This window comes from Moesziomyces antarcticus (assembly GCF_000747765.1).
Source record: "Moesziomyces antarcticus DNA, scaffold: scaffold_v10003, strain JCM 10317, whole genome shotgun sequence".
NCBI classification, from domain to species: Eukaryota; Fungi; Basidiomycota; class Ustilaginomycetes; order Ustilaginales; family Ustilaginaceae; genus Moesziomyces; species Moesziomyces antarcticus.
Genome location: NW_014639007.1, coordinates 1,216,276 through 1,234,918, shown reverse-complemented (window position 1 = coordinate 1,234,918; position 18,643 = coordinate 1,216,276). Strand labels below are relative to the sequence as shown.

At 59.8% G+C, this 18,643-nt stretch overlaps 8 protein-coding genes across 8 annotated transcripts; 4 read left to right on the top strand and 4 right to left on the bottom strand.

Annotated features, from left to right (window-relative positions):
• Positions 1–413: 413 nt before the first annotated feature.
• On the bottom strand, positions 414–1,571 carry PAN0_003c1964 (glycoside hydrolase family 16 protein; the record flags this gene model as incomplete). Its single annotated transcript, XM_014802919.1, has 1 exon — positions 414–1,571. One exon carries the CDS (start codon positions 1,569–1,571, stop codon positions 414–416), a length of 1,158 nt encoding a protein of 385 aa, XP_014658405.1.
• A 1,175-nt stretch (positions 1,572–2,746) lies between these two features.
• On the top strand, positions 2,747–4,303 carry PAN0_003d1963 (uncharacterized protein; the record flags this gene model as incomplete). Its single annotated transcript, XM_014802918.1, has 1 exon — positions 2,747–4,303. The coding sequence occupies one exon, from the start codon at positions 2,747–2,749 to the stop codon at positions 4,301–4,303; it is 1,557 nt and encodes a 518-aa protein (XP_014658404.1).
• Positions 4,304–4,577: 274 nt separating this feature from the next.
• On the top strand, positions 4,578–5,025 carry PAN0_003d1962 (uncharacterized protein; the record flags this gene model as incomplete). Its single annotated transcript, XM_014802917.1, has 3 exons — positions 4,578–4,589; positions 4,682–4,843; positions 4,918–5,025. The coding sequence occupies 3 exons, from the start codon at positions 4,578–4,580 to the stop codon at positions 5,023–5,025; spliced, it is 282 nt and encodes a 93-aa protein (XP_014658403.1).
• Positions 5,026–5,352: 327 nt separating this feature from the next.
• Positions 5,353–5,817, bottom strand: PAN0_003c1961 (uncharacterized protein; the record flags this gene model as incomplete). The annotated part of the gene is made up of 1 exon (XM_014802916.1): positions 5,353–5,817. One exon carries the CDS (start codon positions 5,815–5,817, stop codon positions 5,353–5,355), a length of 465 nt encoding a protein of 154 aa, XP_014658402.1.
• A 929-nt stretch (positions 5,818–6,746) lies between these two features.
• PAN0_003c1960 (uncharacterized protein) lies at positions 6,747–7,562 on the bottom strand (the record flags this gene model as incomplete). The annotated part of the gene is made up of 1 exon (XM_014802915.1): positions 6,747–7,562. One exon carries the CDS (start codon positions 7,560–7,562, stop codon positions 6,747–6,749), a length of 816 nt encoding a protein of 271 aa, XP_014658401.1.
• A 470-nt stretch (positions 7,563–8,032) lies between these two features.
• PAN0_003c1959 (s-adenosyl-L-methionine-dependent methyltransferase) lies at positions 8,033–9,514 on the bottom strand (the record flags this gene model as incomplete). The annotated part of the gene is made up of 1 exon (XM_014802914.1): positions 8,033–9,514. The coding sequence occupies one exon, from the start codon at positions 9,512–9,514 to the stop codon at positions 8,033–8,035; it is 1,482 nt and encodes a 493-aa protein (XP_014658400.1).
• Positions 9,515–10,205: 691 nt separating this feature from the next.
• On the top strand, positions 10,206–12,047 carry PAN0_003d1958 (isocitrate lyase and phosphorylmutase; the record flags this gene model as incomplete). The annotated part of the gene is made up of 1 exon (XM_014802913.1): positions 10,206–12,047. The coding sequence occupies one exon, from the start codon at positions 10,206–10,208 to the stop codon at positions 12,045–12,047; it is 1,842 nt and encodes a 613-aa protein (XP_014658399.1).
• Positions 12,048–12,320: 273 nt separating this feature from the next.
• On the top strand, positions 12,321–18,192 carry PAN0_003d1957 (GTP-binding protein lepa; the record flags this gene model as incomplete). The annotated part of the gene is made up of 8 exons (XM_014802912.1): positions 12,321–14,461; positions 14,538–14,573; positions 14,863–15,178; positions 15,260–15,320; positions 15,412–15,702; positions 15,881–16,284; positions 16,387–16,942; positions 17,021–18,192. 8 exons carry the CDS (start codon positions 12,321–12,323, stop codon positions 18,190–18,192), a joined length of 4,977 nt encoding a protein of 1,658 aa, XP_014658398.1.
• Between the last annotated feature and the right edge of the window lie 451 nt (positions 18,193–18,643).

Below are 18,643 nucleotides of genomic sequence, written 5' to 3'. Positions count from 1 at the left end.
TATAGACGTCTCCTTTTCATTGCATCTTTTGTATACTACGCATGCGGTGTGGACCTGCATCATCTAATCAACCCAAGTGATCAGCTGTTCGTATTTTGTAACCACGCGGAGTCTACCTTTTGGTGGCTGTTCTTCCGCGTCAGCCCCAACACTGTAGGGGGTGATTCATATACACAGCCAGCTGAAGGACCAACATCTGCGGCCATAGAACCTTGAAAGCACCGCATCCCGTCCGATCTGCGAAGTTAAGCAAGGTATCGCCTAGTCAGTACTGCGGTGGGGGACCACGCGGGAATCCTAGGTGCTGCAGTTTTGCTTTTTTGCTTTTGCCTCATCTTGGTTGCACCAACGCTGGGTCCGACTTTTAGAGAATTCCACAAGGATTCTAATGTACAGATGATGCTCTAGGGGATCTATAGAAGTAGCGCTATTGACAAGACCGTCGCTAGGATGCAGCCGACCAAGTTTAGGTGGATTGAGGATGCGGAGTTGTCGTAGATGCGGAGGAAGTCGATTTCCCAGCGCGCGTCGCTGAAGGCAGCGGGGTTGTTTCGCACAAACGTCTCACACGAGACATTGCCGTACCTCGCCGCACAACCGCTGTACCCGAAGGTCTCGCCTGCCCAATCACCGCACAGCGAGAGGTTGATGATGATCTCGTGCTCGTCAAAGTAGTTTTCCATCTGACACACCGAGCCTTGCCCTGTCGCCAAGGCAGCTTGCGAAGCGGTGGCGTTGGGCGTGTTTGCGAAGAACGCCGCAGGAGTGCCCCATTTCCTAAGCTCGGTCCGATCGTTCCCAGTGGCGTTGGAGTTGGTCACGACGTACTTTGGTGCCGAGGTACCGTCTGCAGCTGCAGCGACAGCGGCGGGAAGGGAGGAGGTGGCCGTAGTGATCGGCCAAAAGTACACGCCAATGCCCGGATCGCCAGGTCGCGTTTCCCTCCGCACCGCAAAGTATCCCCCACCGTTGGCATTGAATCCCGGACCGTAGGATTGATCTGCGTTGAACGAGGCCGAGCATCCGGGCTGGTACGAGCAATCTGCCTGTCCAGTAAAACCGGTCTGATCCGACCTTGACCCACCGGGGATGTGACAGCCGTACAGCGTATGCAAGCTGGCGAGGTTGCGCGGTCCCTGGTCGTTGGCGCCTTCGACGATATCGATTTCACCTCCCCTCGGCCATCGCTCTGTGGTGCACGTCCAAAACGCAGGCCAGGTGGCACATCCCTGTGGCATGTGGCTGAACTTGCCCACGATGATCCCGTCGGCCACTTTGCGTTTGCTGTGAATGCGGACGCTCGGTCGACCTTTGCCCGAGGGAATGAGCGTGGTGTTGTCGGCACGCATGACGAAGCGTCCATTCGGATCGACGTACGCGAGACGGTTTGCCACCGCGGTGAGCTCGTCGACATACTCGACCGTGCCGTTGGTCGGGTCGTTGTACGCCCAAAAGTAGAAGGCGTCGAGGAACTTGCGCCCGGTAATCTCGTCGCGCAGCGTGTAGTTCCGAGCTGCAACGGCTGTCGTCCAGCACAGCAGGACCAGCACGGCGCCGATGCCGCGAACCATCCTGCGAAAGATTTACACCTGTACTTGCGCTGTTTAACGGAGCGGCGAACTTGACGGCATGGTTAGACGGAGCGATTGTCGGGACCGAAGGTCAATGGTGGTAGAGACGGTATAGCCATCGTGGAATTGGGAGGAGGCGATAAGGACGAGGACTGCGGGCCAAGGGTCTTGGCAGCGGAGAGGCGGAAGAAACGAGGCTATGCACTTCTTCGCTTGCGGTAAGCAGTCAGCGCGCGATGATGAGCGGCTGCATTCGCCATTCGCCGCGTCGAAAAGTCGAACCGCTCGGCGCGCAACGGCGAATTTTCTGACACGAACCCTGCCCAGCACGTTTTCCCAACACCGGCCATCCAGATGGAGCGCGATCCCAGGGTCTGCCTCTCGCTTGCACGTTGCCGCGGCGGCCGTCATGCTCGTGCCGCGAGACTGTCCAACATGGCGCTCGTTACGAGCATTGCTATGCGACGTCTCGAAGCCCGACTGTTGTAGAAAGCCGTATGGGCAGTCGAGCAAGCCGCTCATCGGCGGTGGAGTGGTGCCCGCGCACCTCGCGACCGAGATGGGTCGGTAGCGACGACACAATCATTACACCTGTCCGCTGTAGACGTGTCTGCTGGTCATGACTGGTCGTGGGGTCCGATTGTGCACCGGTGCCTCGACGTCTCCGGAGCAGAGAGAGAGACTTGCAAATCCGAGATGCAGCAGTCTTGAGCAAGATCGCTATGACGGAGGAATCTGCGGCGTTGTCCGGTTGCCATCGTGGCGGTTTGTGTCGTACGTGAAGGGACGCTCGCATCTTGCACCAGTCTCGACTTGTCCCGTGCCCCTTCGTTGCCTCTTGGACGCTTGACCCAGGGTGGCGAGCTGCATCATCCTCGCTGGCGCAGTCTGAGTTAAGGTTCGGCGCAGAAATCGCGGAACTGAAGATACGCTCGCAGGGGTTGGAGTCAGACTTGTCACTTTGTTCTTCCTTGGTGCGCATAATGTCGTTGTGGAACGTCGTTGGGAGGCGTAGCGCCTGTTGCCGGACACTTCATTTGCGCATGCACCTGCGTCGAGCTTAAGCCCACCGTCTGCAGGAGTACCGAGCCACAACGCTTCCACACCTTCTGCTCGTCGTTCCAGCATGCTTGTCACCGCACCACTACCAGCAGCAGCTCTCACAAGCAGGCACCATGGTGTCACAAGCACTCCTACCAGCAGCTCTAGCCGTGATGGCTGGCGCGTTGCTACTTTGCGATGCGGCGGTGGCGGGGCGCAGCACCCACCGTATGCTGAGCAAGCGCCAGTTGCAGTACCAGTACATCGCCGACGAGCCGGACCCAATCAAAGCGGCGGAAGGCATCCAGCAGATGCAGTACGTGCCGAACAACAGCTCGGCGCCCAATCCGGACTGGCTGATCATCAAGGACGATGGCGGAACCTCGAACCCGCCGTGGCTTTCGCAGGTGCCCTTTGTAGCTACGCCGAATGCCGACAGCCAGCCTGCGCCCAACGGCTCACCCGTGTGGAAGTCCGTGCCGGACTTGGAGGGTTTTACGCTGAACCGAACATTTAACGTAGTGCCGGGTCTGGTGATGCCGATGTACATCTCGGCGAACTATCGACCGGGCGAGGACAATAGCCGTATCCAGCGCGCGATCATCACGATGCCAGGCAAGCCGCGCGACTCGTGGAAGTACGCCAACCTCTTCCGCAACGCACTCAACGTCGCAGCGTCCAACCCTGCCAACGGCATTGCTGCGGACCAGGTGATGATTGTCGGCCCCGTCTTTCTGAACTCGGACGACAAGGATGCAGGCGCGGTCAGGGAGGGCGAGATGTTCTGGCATGGATCGCAGTGGCAATCAGGTCACCGGGCGCGCAACGAACAGCCCCATACCAACCTCAGCTCTTACCACGTGCTGGACAATATCACCGACTGGATCTTTACCTCGGGTGAGTTCCCCGCCATCAAGCAGGTGGTGTTTGGCGGACACTCGATGGGCGGTCAGGCGGTACAGAGGTACTCGGTGCTGAAAAAGACCAAGGCGTACGATCCGAATGTGCACTTTTGGATCGGCAACCCGGGTTCGTGGGTGTGGCTCGACGACCAACGGCCCTACCCCAACGAGACGTGTGTCGGGTGGGACAAGTGGGGTTATGGTTTGGGCAACGTGTCTGCTGTTGTGCGGTATGCGCGGCGCGATGTTAATGCAAGCCGCGAGGCGGTGGTGGAACGCTTCCGCTCGCGCAATGTCCACTACGCCGTGGGTCTCGCCGATACCGGACCCGGTGACACGCACTGCCAAGCCAAGACGCAGGGCGGAAGCCATCTGGACCGCGGCTCGCAGTTCGTCCTCTCGCTGGGACGCATGGGCGGGTTTCCGCCGAGTCATACGTTTGACGTGATCGCAGGCACGTCGCACCAGGACTACCCCATGATCCGAGCCGACAAGTCGGTCAACCGCATCTTCCTTAGCGATTTCAACACGAGCGCACCGCTGCTGGCCAACACGACGAATCCGGGAGACCATCGACCGCACGATCCAAACAAGCCGCCCAAACCCGAACCGCCCAAGCTCAAGATGTTCGCCACACCCAAGCACCGCATCATCGCATCGGGCCTGCTGGGCGGCTCGTTGGCGGGCATCATTGCGTTCTTCACAATCATGCCGTACGTGTTTACCGATAACTACGACGAGCGGCGCTACGAGACCGAGATGTCGAGCCGTCGCAGGCTGCTGGCGTGAGCCTTATCCTTGGACGAGGTCGCAGAAGTGCAATTCAAGTATCGTTCCATGTAATGTGTGTCAAGATGTCTGTGTTGGATGAAGTGAAGAGGAAGGAAAGGGGAAGGTGGGCGCGGAGCCTTTTTTGGTGCGGCGCGGCGATGGTTGCGGTGGAGGAAGAAAGTTGCATTTTCTCCACTTTGGACGATTTGCAGATGCACCGCCTCGAATGCGACGTTGACATCCTTCCGTATCCTCTGCACCATCCACAGCACCCGCTCGCACGACAAGCACGATGGTTGGATCTGTAAGTCCACCTCTCTGCCGCACCTTCCCTGAACCTAGACCCTAAAACCTAGATGGCTGACGATTCACATGCTCCACCTGCCGTTTTGGTAGTGTCTGTACATCCGCAACGACCTGGCGGACTGCGTGACCAAGTCGGACTGCTATCTCAAGGAGGGCAAGAGCGCACAGGAGTGCATTACGTCGCACATGGCCGAGCTGCCGCTCGAGTGCCAGCAGCTGTACAAGTCGTTTGTCGAGTGTCGACGCGGCATGGTGAGTCCGCAATCCCTCGCTGCGACGATCACAAGGTTCATATTCTGACTCACGTTGATGACCGCGGATGATAGCTCGATATGCGCAAGAGGTTTAGAGGCAACGCACCGCCTGCTGCGGGTGGCAACAATGCCCCCGGTGGAACGACTCAGGTGGACTCCAACACCCCAGCATCCTCATGATCAGCAGCCGCACGAATGACAACGCTCGCGTGCAGCAACAGCCCACCACCACTTCGACTTGTACTTGTACCCGACTCAATACCAACCACTCGCACCACCATTGCGTTTCAAACAAGGCTCCCAGTGGGAGAAAAAAGGAGCGTTCCGTATCGTTGCAAAAAATAGCGTATCCAAAGCAAAGAGCGACAAGCAACAACAGGGGGGAGAGGTGCCTTAGGCCTAAGTGGGGGATGGGAATGTAAACGGAGCCCAGGAGGGGAGAAGTGATGGATGCCAAGCGACTCAAGAGTGCGGCAGGTCCTCGGAGTTAAAAAGAAAGTGACAGTACTAGAGCAAAACGACGACAACAGCCGCGGCGGCGACTGTGAAGAAGACGGCCTTTGCCGCAGCCAAGTTGAACGAATCCGCTGCGTTGGTAGCGATCTGAAGGAGGTTCGGGTCGGGAGCGAGGCCCTTTGCGTCGCTTGCGGTGTTCAACAGTCCCGCCGACGCCAAGCTCTGATAAACACCGCTTGGGTAGATGGCGGGGACGGTGGAGGTGGGTACGGTGTAGGTGAAGCTATACGAGCCTGTGGCGGGCGAGGGACCTGGACCTCCAATCACCGTCGGGTTGCCACCCTGCGCAGACGGGAACGTCGTAACCGGCGTGAAGGTTTGGCTTGCACTGTAGGCAGAGAGTGGGAACGAGGTGCCGGCAAACGCACTCGCGACTTGCGCAGACGTGTGCGACGCAAGAATCAAAACCGTCGCTGCAACCAGCAGTGCCGCCGCTCTTGTTGTCGAGGCAGCCATCGTGAGTGTCTCTATTTGAGAGGTTTAGGTGGGTCGAGAAAAGGCGAGATGCACGGATCGAAACGGTCCAAATGGGTAAGGACGGAGCAGCGGCGATGTCTGGATGCAGTCGCGGTGTGGTGGATGGAAGAGTTTGTCGACTGTCGATTTCGCTGTCAGGTGGGATGCCAACAAGAACGTCGAGCGAGAGGGTATCGCGTAGCCGTGCAGTAGAGACGGATCAAGGGAGCGTGCGTAGGGACGATGACGAAGAGGAGGTGGGAGTAAGGCAGGTGATGGCGACGACGGCGGGGGATGGTGCGGGGAAGCCCCAGCAGGCTACGTTGCGTCTGCTCTCTGCTAGCCAAAAAGGGCTGCTCGCGATCTGAGCGTGGAGCGCAAAGTTGCTGTTTGGCTGGGCTGGGCTGAAGCGGCTCGACTGCAGGCACATCCAAACCCCGCCTCACAAGCCAGAGAGCCGCTTTGGCGCAGCGACGATCCCTCCTTTGCGGCAGCAGCGGCGGTTTTGGCATTTTCCCGCATTTTTTGGACTCGCTCGCACCTCTCTCTCTCTCACTATTCCCCGCTGCCGTTCGAGCCGTCGAGCCGTGCAGTCGAATTTTCGTTGTCCCCATTTGGCATCGCCCGACAGGCCTCGCTTAGCCGCTTTCAGGGCACAGAGCCGCGCAGTCGAGCCTCGAAATCTGCCTTTGAAGCTCGAATTGATTTCAGGCCCCGACGGCGCCCAAGCTCGATTTCACAGGCTTCCGTCATCCGCTGTGCGTCGAATTCGTCCGTGTTAGACCGCCTTCAATCAGGGGCCAGAAGCACGCACCCCTCTGCTCCATCGGAGCGCAAGGACCGCACAAGATGCGCACACACACACACGCAGGGCGACGCTTTGCTACAGGGGTATGGCCTTTGAGCTATTACAGAGACTATGCGAAAGATCACACCGCATCAGCGGCCTTGATGTCTTTGCTAAAGTAGTCGGCCTGGAAGCGCCAGCTCGCGACGCCGTCGGTCTCGCTCCATTCCGGCTGCACCGCACCGGCAAGCGAAGCCTTGGACGGGTCGTAGAACGCAGGCACCCGCACGCGCGTATCCGCCTTGTACGGCACAGGTGCAATCTTGGCATGCTCGACGTCAAACACAAACTGCGTCAGAGTGTCACCCGTCGCCCAACCGTACCACGGCCTACCCGCCCACTTGATCGCACCGTTCCCCGCCACCGATCCCTGCTCTCCGTTCTTGCTAAAGACAACCTCGATGTAGTCCTTGACGTTGTACAAGATGGTCGCCTCGTCCACACTGTAGATCGAGGGCGATTTGGACGGTGTGATGGTGACGAGCTTGCTGCGCAGACCCGCGATGAGGTTCGACGAAGTCGCGAGCAGCACATTCGAGAAAAGGATGAGCTGCTTGTACACGAACCCCTGATCCGCTGACGACGGCTGCTTGCCATTCAGCGACGGATGTCGCATGCCGAGCACCTCCAGCTTGGCCTCGTCAAAGCTCGGTCGGAACAAGCGTGGTCCAGGCCCAGTGTGGTCCTGGTAGCCCAGCTCGAGCATCACCGGATGGTTGGTGCCCGCATTGTACTGATCCGCACTCAGCCCCAGCGCCGTGATCTCGTCGTGCGTAAAGGGGATCAGCGGCGAAGGATCGATGGAGCGCACCTTGGGCGGAAGAAAGTTGAGGATGTCCGCAATGGGCATCAGCATGGGCACCAGCATCACATCGTACGTTCCGTTGATCGCCACCATCGTGTGTTCTGCCTGAGTGACTAGCTGAGGGTAAGGGGAGGGTGCAGGTGTGAAGCAAGTAGAAGGAAGGCGAGGCAGCTCAAAGCCAAGCCTTTTAGAGGCCCCAGGCCCCCGGCTCGCTGACAGGTCCGTCGGAATACCACGCTCGAGGCAACCTCCACCCTTCCTTTTTGCCCACGCAAAATGGCAGTGGCGCTACCGCCCGCCCTCGGCTACCTCGTTCGGCTCGGCCCCTCATGCATCCTTCAACACATGGGAACCCTCTGTTTGCATTGTCCCTCTAGCTTTCACGCTTGCTGCCATCTCGGCCCTGCACAGCACCCTCAAAGACCTTCGCTGCGACAGCGCCAACATCCAAAGTGCACGTCTCTATGCATTGAGTCCATGCGGAATTCGGAATCGCAGACCGGAATCTATGCCTATCATCTATGTCTATCCGAACAATGGGTATCAAAGGTGCCGACAAATGCTCATGCGGCAAGCATGGGAGAAGTCCAGCCGATCTCGAACCAGAGGTACTCTTGCTCGTCGTTGCGGCCTACGTTGGCGCGCTTGTCGAGCCTGCGTCGAGTCACGATAGCAAGTTCGGGAGAGGCTTGCGAGAATCCAGCCTGGTGAGAGAGGGCACCCATACGCGAGCGCAGAAGGTCGCTGTGCTTCGAGTTGGTCTTGTGCACATCCACAGCGCTCGTCTCGGACACCAGGGCTGGCGTACCTGGCAGCGTATCCAACGGCGTTGCACTGCTCGAACCACTCAGCGAAGGCACACTGCCGAAGCCGGAGCGCGGCTGGAATGCTTCATCCACCGTCTTGAACAGCCCTTCGAACTTGCCGGATGCACGAACCGCCATTATGATGTGTGCGCGCGCACTCGCTTCGTCCGGACGGTCGGGTGAGGGCTTGCGGAGTAGCTTCTCGATCGTCGAGCGGATCCAGTGCGCGTGCTCGGGTGCGTAAATCACATCGGCCAGCAGCAGCRGATCGTACTTGTCTGCATCGGCATCGTCTACTTGAGCATGACCTTGCTGCATGCTGCGATGCACCTCAAGCCAGTCCAGATGCTCCACGTCGACCGAAACACCGCCATTTGCATCGGAGGACAAGCTAAAGTTCTCTTGAACATTGTGTTCGAGGTTCTTAAGCACTTGCAGGTGGTAGTCCGTCAGCACCACCTCAGCTGGCGTGCCGCGTTGTTGGAGCAATCTTGCCGCCACCATGCCGAGCAGTCCCGTGCCTGCACCAAGCTCAGCGATTCGCAGCGGTGTCTCGGTAGGCGTTCCGAGAGCGGAGTGAAACAAGGTGGGATATCGAACGAGCACATCGCTCACGACGATGGCCGCGCCCCACGTCTGGACGCCCACAGCTGCAGCCGCATCCTGACTAGCGCCCGCGCCCGAGGTCGTACTCGCTTCCGAATGCTTGTCTGAAGGTGGCAGTGGATCGTCCCGAAGCGTAATCGTGATGGGGTCGGAAGCGCTTGCGCCTTGATGTGCCGATGCATCGATGTCGGGCACACGCACTGGTGCTGCCAACGGAAAGATGAACTCGCGCGTGATGGCGCCGGCTTCTTCGATGCTCGCATGACCACCCAGAATGCGCCCGGCCAGATCCACCAGCTCGTCGGCCGTCACCCCTTCCGCCTCGGCGTCCACCCAGTAGAGCCCAGAGCCGATGAGGCGCGTGAGCCAGCTCATCGCATACCGCTTCTCGTTCTCGTCGACGCGCACCGAGTCGAGCGCATCGGAGTACTGCGCGGTATCGATGGCATCTGGATATCGTTCTTCGACGGAGACAATCCATGTCTTTTCTCTCGTGGTCAGCGAGCGCGGCGAGTAAAGGTCGGCGAGGTGCGCCAATGCACGCATGAGGTCGTCTGCGGTCGGCTCTTGATTGATGCGCGGCAGGCAGCTGGTCGGGTTGACCTGCCTCATCATATCTTCCAACGCAGTCATTCCGAGCGAGGGTAGCGCCGGAACTGTGCACCAAGTCTTGTCGAGTGCAAGGTCAAACCGGGGGGGGGGGGGGGGTGGTCCGAGGAACTCTACGCGTCCGGGGATTGCGTCAAATCATCTTAAAGAGGTCGAGACTTGTCACAGCACTGGTGTTGAGAGGGTAGTCCCCAGTCTGAGCGCAGCTGCCGCCCTCTCCTGTGGGGTCGAGATGGTGGTAGAGCAATACCACCGGCAAGTTGCTGCTCAGACGTATGGAGAAAGATGAAACGTTTGCATCACTTTCCGAACCGCCGAAAAAAATCGTGGAAATGCGGAATTGGTCCGCTCAACACGCCGAGACGCGTCTGCGAACCCCGCAGTCACCTCCCGGCCGAGAGTAAATTTACACCTTGGTCGAATAACCGCACAGCGCCGGTGGAACAGAGGAGCGGCACTTGCGGGGAAGACGGCTGAACCGCGCTTTCAGAAGAGTCCGTGAGCCGGTTGGTGTCGGCTTAGCCCCGAGCTCAGAGCTGCTGCCGCTCGCTTGGACCGACCGGCCCCACAGAATCGCTTTCTTCGCATTCACATTTGCTCAAGTCCGACCGACTGCGCCGACGCATATCCATCTCAGTTATCCACCCTCGCTCCTTGCTTGGCAACCACCACCATCCTCCAGCATCGCAGCTGGAATACTTCGGCTCAAATCACCATGTCTTCTCGCTTCGTCGCCGCTCGTCTCGCGCGCGTCAACGCTGCCCGACTTCGGTCCACCGCAGCTCCTTCACACAGCGTCGCCCGCCTCAGCATCTGCTCGCGAGCCAGCCGTCCATCCCTCGCGTTCAGCGCACCCTCGTCTTTCGCAGGCGCTGTCAGGATGAATTCGACCAATGCCACATCGCTCAACCCACCCCCAGCCCCGCTTCGTTTGCAAGCACCCACCGCCGAGCAGGAGCAGGCCGACTACGACGCCGCAGTCAAGCAGGTCCAGGAATGGTTCGACAGCCCCCGCTTCAAGGGCATCAAGCGCCCCTATGGCCCGGAAGCCGTCGTCTCAAAGCGCGGATCCATGCCCGTACAACCTCCGGCCTCTTCGCTCATGGCCGACAAGCTCTTCAACCTCCTCTCCGAGCACTTTGCCAAAGGCACCCCAGCCCACACCATGGGTGCTATCGATCCCATCCAGCAGTCCCAGATGGCCCACAACCAGGAGGTCGTCTACGTCTCTGGCTGGGCTTGCAGTTCGGTGCTCACCACCTGCAACAACGAGGTTGGCCCGGATCTTGCCGACTACCCCTACACAACCGTGCCCAACCAGGTGCAGCGTCTCTTCAAGGCGCAACAGCACCACGACCGAAAGCACTGGGATGAGCGATGCCAGCTCACACCCGAGCAGAAGGCCAAGACGCCCTGGGTCGAGTATCTCCGCCCCATCATCGCCGACGCTGACACCGGACACGGCGGTCTGAGCACCGTCTTCAAGCTCGCCAAGCTCTTTGCCGAGCAAGGTGCGGCGGGCATTCACCTCGAGGACCAGCTGCACGGCGGCAAGAAGTGCGGACACCAGGCCGGCAAGGTGCTCGTCCCCACCTCGGAGCACGTCAACCGCCTCACTTCCACCCGATACGCCTGGGACATTCTCGGCTCGTCCAACATCCTGATCGCGCGTACCGACTCGGAGTCCGCCAAGCTCATCTCGTCCAGCATCGATGCACGCGACCACGAGTACATCAAGGGCGCCTTCAACCTGCCCGAGGGCACCAGCAGCCTTGCCGACACCCTCGCCGCCTTGGAGGCCAGGGGTGCTTCGGGCCCGGAAGTCGACGCGGCAGAGAAGGCGTGGATGGAGAAGTGCGAGCTGCTCACCTTCAACGAGGCCGTGGCCAAGCACAACGCTGCCAACAAGCAGGGCGTTGAAGCCTACAACGCCAAGGTCGCCGGCGGCGTGTCCAACGGCGAGGCACGTGCCATCGCCAAGGAGGTCTTTGGCGCCGAGGGTGTTCCCACATGGTGCTGGGATGCTCCGCGCACCAAGGAGGGCTACTACCACTTCAAGGGTGGTGTGGCCGCCGCGACGAAGCGCGTCAAGATCTTTGGCCAGTATGCCGACATGCTGTGGCTCGAGACCAAGACGCCGGATCTCAAGCAGGCACAGGGCTTTGCTGCCGACATCCACCGCGACCTGCCGGGCAAGTGGCTGGTGTACAACCTCAGTCCCAGCTTCAACTGGAGCGCACACGGATTCTCCGACCAGGACCTCAAGAACTTTGTCTGGGACCTCGCCAAGTCCGGCTTTGTCTTCCAGCTCATCTCGCTCGCCGGTCTCCACTCGACGGGCGCCATGACCTGCGAGCTTTCGCAGCGATTCAAGACCGACGGCATGCTCGCGTACGTCGAGCTCGTGCAACGCAAGGAGAAGGAGATCGGCTGCGACGTGCTCACCCATCAGAAGTGGTCGGGCGCTGCGTATGTCGACCGCATGCTCCAGGCCGTCAGCTCCGGCAGCTCCGCAACCCAGGCTATGGGCGCAGACAGCACCGAGCGCTCCTTCTAGACTCGCCTCAACTCAGCTCCATTTGCAATCAGATTTCGCTCTTGTTCTTGTCTTCTTGTCTGTTCGGTGTGTGTGTGAGGTGCGGAACGGAAGAGTGCGGGTGCGGGTGGCGGGGAGAGTGTCAGAAGTCCGATTCCCGAGATACCGACTCTCGCGAAGGTCTTCCGAGAATTTTAGGACTTCATGCTCGCTCCACTTTTGGATGCACTCCGCCAAACACACGCACGTCATTGCAAACGACGGTGGAGACTGCTGGAACTCGGTAGCGGAGCCATGTTGCGATCAGCATGTCGGAGAGCTGGGCCGTCCGTCGCGGGAAGATTAAGCGTCTCAATAGCAGGGCCCTCGGCGCGGCCTAGCGCGCGAGTCACGGATGCCTCGGGGTCCTCACAGCCATCCTCCTTGCACCTTCGCCGTCTTCCCATTGCAAGGATATCGGCACAGGATCGCAGCATCACTACCTCAATACCAAGGACAAGCGCATCGTCCAGCTCCGGCTCTGCCCCCAAGCCGAGTGCGCGAGACTTCTCCAAGTTCGACCGGCTGGAGACACGAACGTTCTCCATCATCAGCCACGTGGATCACGGCAAGTCGACGCTGGCGGATCGACTGCTCGAGCTGACCGGCACCATCCCGCAGGACGGCTCGAACCAGCAAGTGCTTGACAAGCTCAAGGTCGAACGAGAGAGGGGCATCACGGTCAAGTCGCAAGCGGTCACCATGGTGTACGACTACGACGGGCCACGCCCAGACTTTATCTCGGCCTTCGGCGATGGCTTTGCACCCAAGCCAGGACGCTACTTGCTCAACCTCATCGACTGTCCGGGCCACGTCGACTTTTCGTACGAGGTGAGCCGCTCGCTCTCGGCGTGCCAGAGCGCTCTGCTCGTCGTCGACGCAACACAAGGCGTACAGGCCCAGTCAATCACCGTGTTCGAGCTCGCCAAGCAGAAAGACCTCGCCATCGTACCCGTTCTCAACAAGAGCGACCTGCCCGCTGCGGATGCAGATCGCTGTGCGCTACAGATGGAGGAGATTCTCGGCATCGACACCACGCTGCCGGGTCAGGAGCCGCTGCTCATCTCGGCCAAGACCGGTCAAGGTGTAGACAGCGTCCTGCGTGCGCTGGTGGAGCGGACCAAACCACCACCCGGTGTGGAGGACGGCAAGCTTGAGGGCAGGGAAGGACCGGGTTTCCGCGCGCTGGTGTTCGACAGTTGGTACGACCAGTACAAGGGCGTGGTCTCGCTCGTTTCCATCGCCGACGGCGCAGTGAAGAAGGGCGACCGCATCACCTCGTGCCATACGGGTAAGCGGTACGAAGTGCTCAGTCTCGGCGTCAACTCGCCCGAGATGATCGCCACGGATGTGCTGCGCAAGGGCCAGGTGGGCTGGATCATCGCCAACATGAAGGACATGAGCGAGGCGCAGATCGGAGACACCTTCCACCTCTCGTCCGAAAAGGTGGAGCCGTTGGAAGGATTCGCGCCCACAGTGCCCATGGTCTACGCCGGCATCTTCCCCATCGAAACGACCGACTTTCTCAAGCTCGAAGAGGCGATCCAGCGACTGGCGCTCAACGACCGTTCGGTCACCGTGCAGCGCGAGTCGTCCATGGCGCTCGGCCAGGGCTGCCGTCTGGGCTTCCTGGGTCTGCTCCACCTCGATGTCTTCCGACAGAGGCTCGAAGACGAATATGGCCATGCGATCCTTGTGACCGCGCCGTCGGTGCCGTACAAGGTTACGTGGCGCGACGGGCGCGAAGAGATCGTGTCGAATCCAATCCACTTTCCCGACGACTCGGAGCGCAAGGGCAAAGTGACGCTGCTCGAGGAGCCGATGGTGCGCGGCGTGGTGCGGTGTCCCGAGGAGTACACGGGCGAGATCATGCAGCTGTGCGCCGAGCACCGCGGCGAACAACTCGACGTCTCGTTCCCACCCACCGCCTCTGCGATCCGCTCGGTGCAAATGACGTACCGACTGCCGCTATCCGAGATCGTGACGGATTTCTTCGACAAGCTCAAGTCGTGCTCATCCGGTTTTGCGTCGTTCGAGTACTCCGAGGATGGCTACCAGGCAAGCGACCTTGTGAAGCTCAACTTTCTCATTTCAAACACGGTGCTCGACTCGCTCTCGATCATCATGCACCGATCCAAAGTGCTGTACAACGCACGCGCGTGGACTAAGAAGCTCAAGGACATCATCCCGCGTCAGCAGTTTGAGGTCTCCATCCAGGCCACCACGGGCAGCAAGGTGATTGCTAGGGAGACGCTCTCGGCGTACCGCAAGGACGTCACCGCCGGCCTGTACGGCGGACACTACGAACGCAAGCTCAAGCATCTCAACAAGCAGAAGGAGGGCAAGAAACGCCTCAAGGCGCTCGGCGTTGGCAGGGTGCAAATCCCCACAGAAAAGTAAGTACCCCCCGCTCCTCTAGCATCGTTGAACTGTCCACTGACTTTGCCTTGCTTTATATGCTGCTTTCCACAGGTTCCTAGAGGTGTTGGATACCCGGTCCAAAGCAAAGTAATGCAGGCATTGCGCTCGGCGCAACATTCAATGATACTGGCGAGGAGTGTTGCGTTGAGCTAGCGAAGCCGAGTCTGGCCCTCGGAAAGATGCGCACTGAGCGGTTCGAGCCGGAAGCGGAGCGGCATGCAAGGTGGGAGGGGAAGCGATGTGGGAGAGAGTGTGGGAGGTGTATGCGAGGGCCAACAGCGACCGGAGGGCATTCGATCGACGTGGGGACGCGGGGAGGAAAGCGGACCGGTCAAGCTGAGACAAAAATCGGCCGAACCGCCGACGCGGCGGCGAGCAAAGCGGCGGCAGAACCGTTGGCCTGCCGTGCCGCGGTCCAGACGCCCAACTCCGATCAACTTGACATGCTCGCCCGGCCGTGCTGCACCCTGCACCCTGCAACCCTGCTCCTCCACCCTGCAACCCTGCTCCTCGGGTTCAATTTGACCGACACCGGTGCAAGACCCAACCAAAGCACGCCGCCGCTCGATACGGCGCTTGCCCGGCGTACTCCTCCCGCGCTTCCTGAGATTCCACGTCGAGACTTCGAGCAGCGATGCCGGATCATTCCGGGTGTGCGTATCCCTTTGCGCTTCGAAACATGGTTTGCGAGAGTGCGTCCATCGGAAATACAGCGAAGCGTGGAGCTTGAACGATAATAACTTCTGATCTCCAAGCCAACATTGGCCTTGCAGAACGCCGATCTCGCCGAACCACTCACCGCCATACAGCACCTAGCAGTGCAAAGTGTTGTTGGTTTGCACTCGACTGGATGTGATTGGTCCAAGCACGATGGCTTGCCTTTTGATTGCAGAGTTTCGGAGGTGACCGGTGACGACGCGGGCAGATGCAGATGCAGATGCAATGCGGAGTACTGCGCTGCATATGCGTTTGCACGGAGACAGCCTTCTCGAATGCATGTCCATCAGCCTGGGCCAAACAGCCGTTTGTGGACGCGTCGAGCTCTTGCGTCTCGGCAGCGACGGTTCTATGAATGCACGGATGTCTCCGCAGATCCAAACTCGTGGCGCTTTCTGCTCGGTGAATTTGAGCGACTGGACAGCTCCGCTCAAGTTTCCTGCGGCTCACATCCTCGCCGCTCCAACCAACGGTATCCCAACGGAATCTGGCCTCCGCGGTCCAACGTGTGCTTCCATCTGGTCCTTGGCACCTCGCCTACGACGCTCGCTTGAGCCGTCCACATCGATGCTCTGGCCCTTTGGACCGGTGCTTTTTCGCCGTCGTCCCTCTCGGTGCTAGTGAAGATCGGATTTGAGACGTCAGGCACACGCATCCCTACCCCGCACCCGCACCAGACCACAAGCAGATGTACACAAGTGTCGACGCAATTGCAGGGCGATTCCACAGGATCTTTCTGTTTCTGGGGTCCTCTTCGACCCCGCACAAGATGAGTGTTGAGTGCTTGCGCATGGCCGAGGGCGAACAGATGCAGCCCCGCTTCGCATCTCCGACCGCATGGTCTGCACTGTCTCCTTCAAGCAGCGGTGCCATGCACGAGAGCAAAGCCACTCGGTTTTCGCCGGTAGCCACCCCCCACAATGCTCGCTACTCAACAAATCCTTCATCGATCCTGCTCTCGACCAGTCAGGAGCCAGCTGCGGGGGGTCGCAAAGGGGGGCCCCGTCTTTTGCAAACCTTTTCTCCCCGCCATGCTCCCGCACCACTTCAGCTAAAGACATATAAGATCTGGTCGTTCGCGGTCCTCCCCTTTGCTGTATCCCAGTCCACTTCCTCTCCTTTTTCTTTGCCCTCTTTCGTCGCATTACCTCCCGTCTTGACCTCCGCGCCCCATCCTACCTAGACTCGGCCGCGACCGTCCACCAATCCTCTCCCCCGTCCATTCGCCCAGCGCTTGTTCGCAAACATGTACGTGCCGTCCAAGTTCGCGCACCTGGCCGAGACGCCCAAGTCGGCGCTCAACTGGCGTCTTGCCTTTGCCGTGATCGGCATGGGTCTTCTCGGAGCCTCGCGTGGTATCGACGAAGGCCTGATCGGCGGCATGATCTCGCAAAAGACGTTCGAAAAGGACTTCAACATCCCGGCCAAGTCCAACAAGGAGTCCAACGTCACCGCCATGGTCCAGCTCTTTTCGGTGCTCGGCGCGATCATCGGATACCCCATCGCCGAGCGTCTCGGTCGTGTCCGCGGCGCACAGATCGCCTGCATGCTCGTTCTGCTCGGCAGCGCTCTCTGGATCAGCAGCAAGGGCAACTACGCCATGCTTTTGGCCGCTCGTGCCATCGCAGGAACCGGTGTCGGCCTTACTCCGGTCGTCGCCCCGGTCTTCTTGGTGGAAACCGCGCCTAGACAGATCCGTGGTCTCTGCACATCGGTTTACTCGTTCAACGTCTACCTGGGTAAGTTTGCTCTTGGGCCACTGCACAAATCTGGGAGTAAAGTCTGATACCAACGCCAAAACACCTACCTAAATTTAGGTTTGCTCTTGGGCTACTGCACAAATCTGGGAGTCAAGTCACATATCAACGCCAAGACCGACGCCATTTGGAGGGTGCCGCTGTCACTCAACTTTGCTCTGCACGGCGTCGTGCTCGTATGCTTGCTGTTCCTCAAGGAATCGCCCCGTTGGCTGATGAAGCGCGGTCGTGTCGAGGAGGCGTCGCAGTCGCTTGGCTGGTACCGTGGAATGGAGCCTCGCGACCAGGCGTTTGTCGAGGAGTACGAGCTCATTGCAGACTCTGTAAGGCAGGAGCAGGAGGCCACCGAGGGCCTTGGCTTTATGGGCAAGGTGCGCGAGCTCTTCTGCACCAAGAACAACCAGTTCAAGCTCGTACTTTGCGTGCTTATCCAGATTCTTGGCCAGTGGCAGGGTCCCGGTGCACTCTCGACCTACGCCAACCGTATCCTTACCCTGATCGGCGTGCACGACACCCGGGGCTACGTCATGTCGGCTGGCTTCGGTGCGGTCAAGCTTGGAGCGGGTATCCTTTCGTCGTTCTTCTTGATCGATCTGTTTGGACGTCGCCGTACGCTGTGGGTGTCGACTCTCTTCCAGGGTCTTGCGATGCTGTACGTTGCCATCTACCTTGGCGTCTTCATCGACCACAAGCACGCGCCCAACAAGGCTGCCTCGGAGGCGGCCATTGCGGGTATCTTCATCGCCGGTGCCTCGTGGTCGGCGGGTGGTAACCTTGCGCAGTACCTGATTAACTCGGAGATCTTCAGCCTCGACGTGCGAGCGTTGTCGGCGTCGTTCGTGATGGCGCTGCACTTCCTCTTCCAGTACAGCACGACGCGTGCGCTGCAGCCCATGCTCAACTCGAACCTCAAGGGTGCCGGTACCTTTGCGGTGTTCGCAGCCATGTCGCTCGTAGTGGCGCTGCCCGTCTACCTCTTCTTCCTGCCAGAGACGTCGGGTATGAGCCTCGAGAAGATCGACGAGCTCTTCGATCTGCCCTGGTACAAGATCGGCCGCGCCAGCCGTCGACCGGTGCGCGACGAGGTGCCGTCGCACTCGATGCCCGCCGCACTCGAGTCGCAGTGGCAGCAGACCGGCGTCAGCGCCGCCGCTGTCGACGACAAGGACAAGGACAAGGACGGCACCTACGCCGACTCCCAGCCTGCCTTTGGCGTGCGCGACGCCAAGTAGATGGTCCGAGATGGCGGCATCCCAAGCTTTCTTCGAACCCGTGTATACTACCAGCATCAGAAACTCATTGTGATTTCATTACCGCCTTGATCTCGCTCCATAGCTGGATGAGCTCCAAGATGCACATCGTGATCTAGCGACCGAAGCCGAGGGAATCACCCCAGCCGTAGTAGTGGCAACTGCTTCTGCCTTTGAGATCAGAAAGCTCACCAGCGCACTGTTCGACATCAGGCAGCCATGCGCCGTGTCATGATCTGCAGCCGATAAAGCCCACCATCGCGCTGATCGATGCTGGATCGGCCGACCGATCTTTGGGCATGTATCGGGCAAACCGACGCCTCGAGCGGAACGCCAATACAGGTGGCGCGGCCCTCAGAATTCCGACGGACGATGTCTGCAGCTAAGCTTGGCTGACAAGTGCGCCGACGGGGGCGTGGGGGGTGGGGGGGGG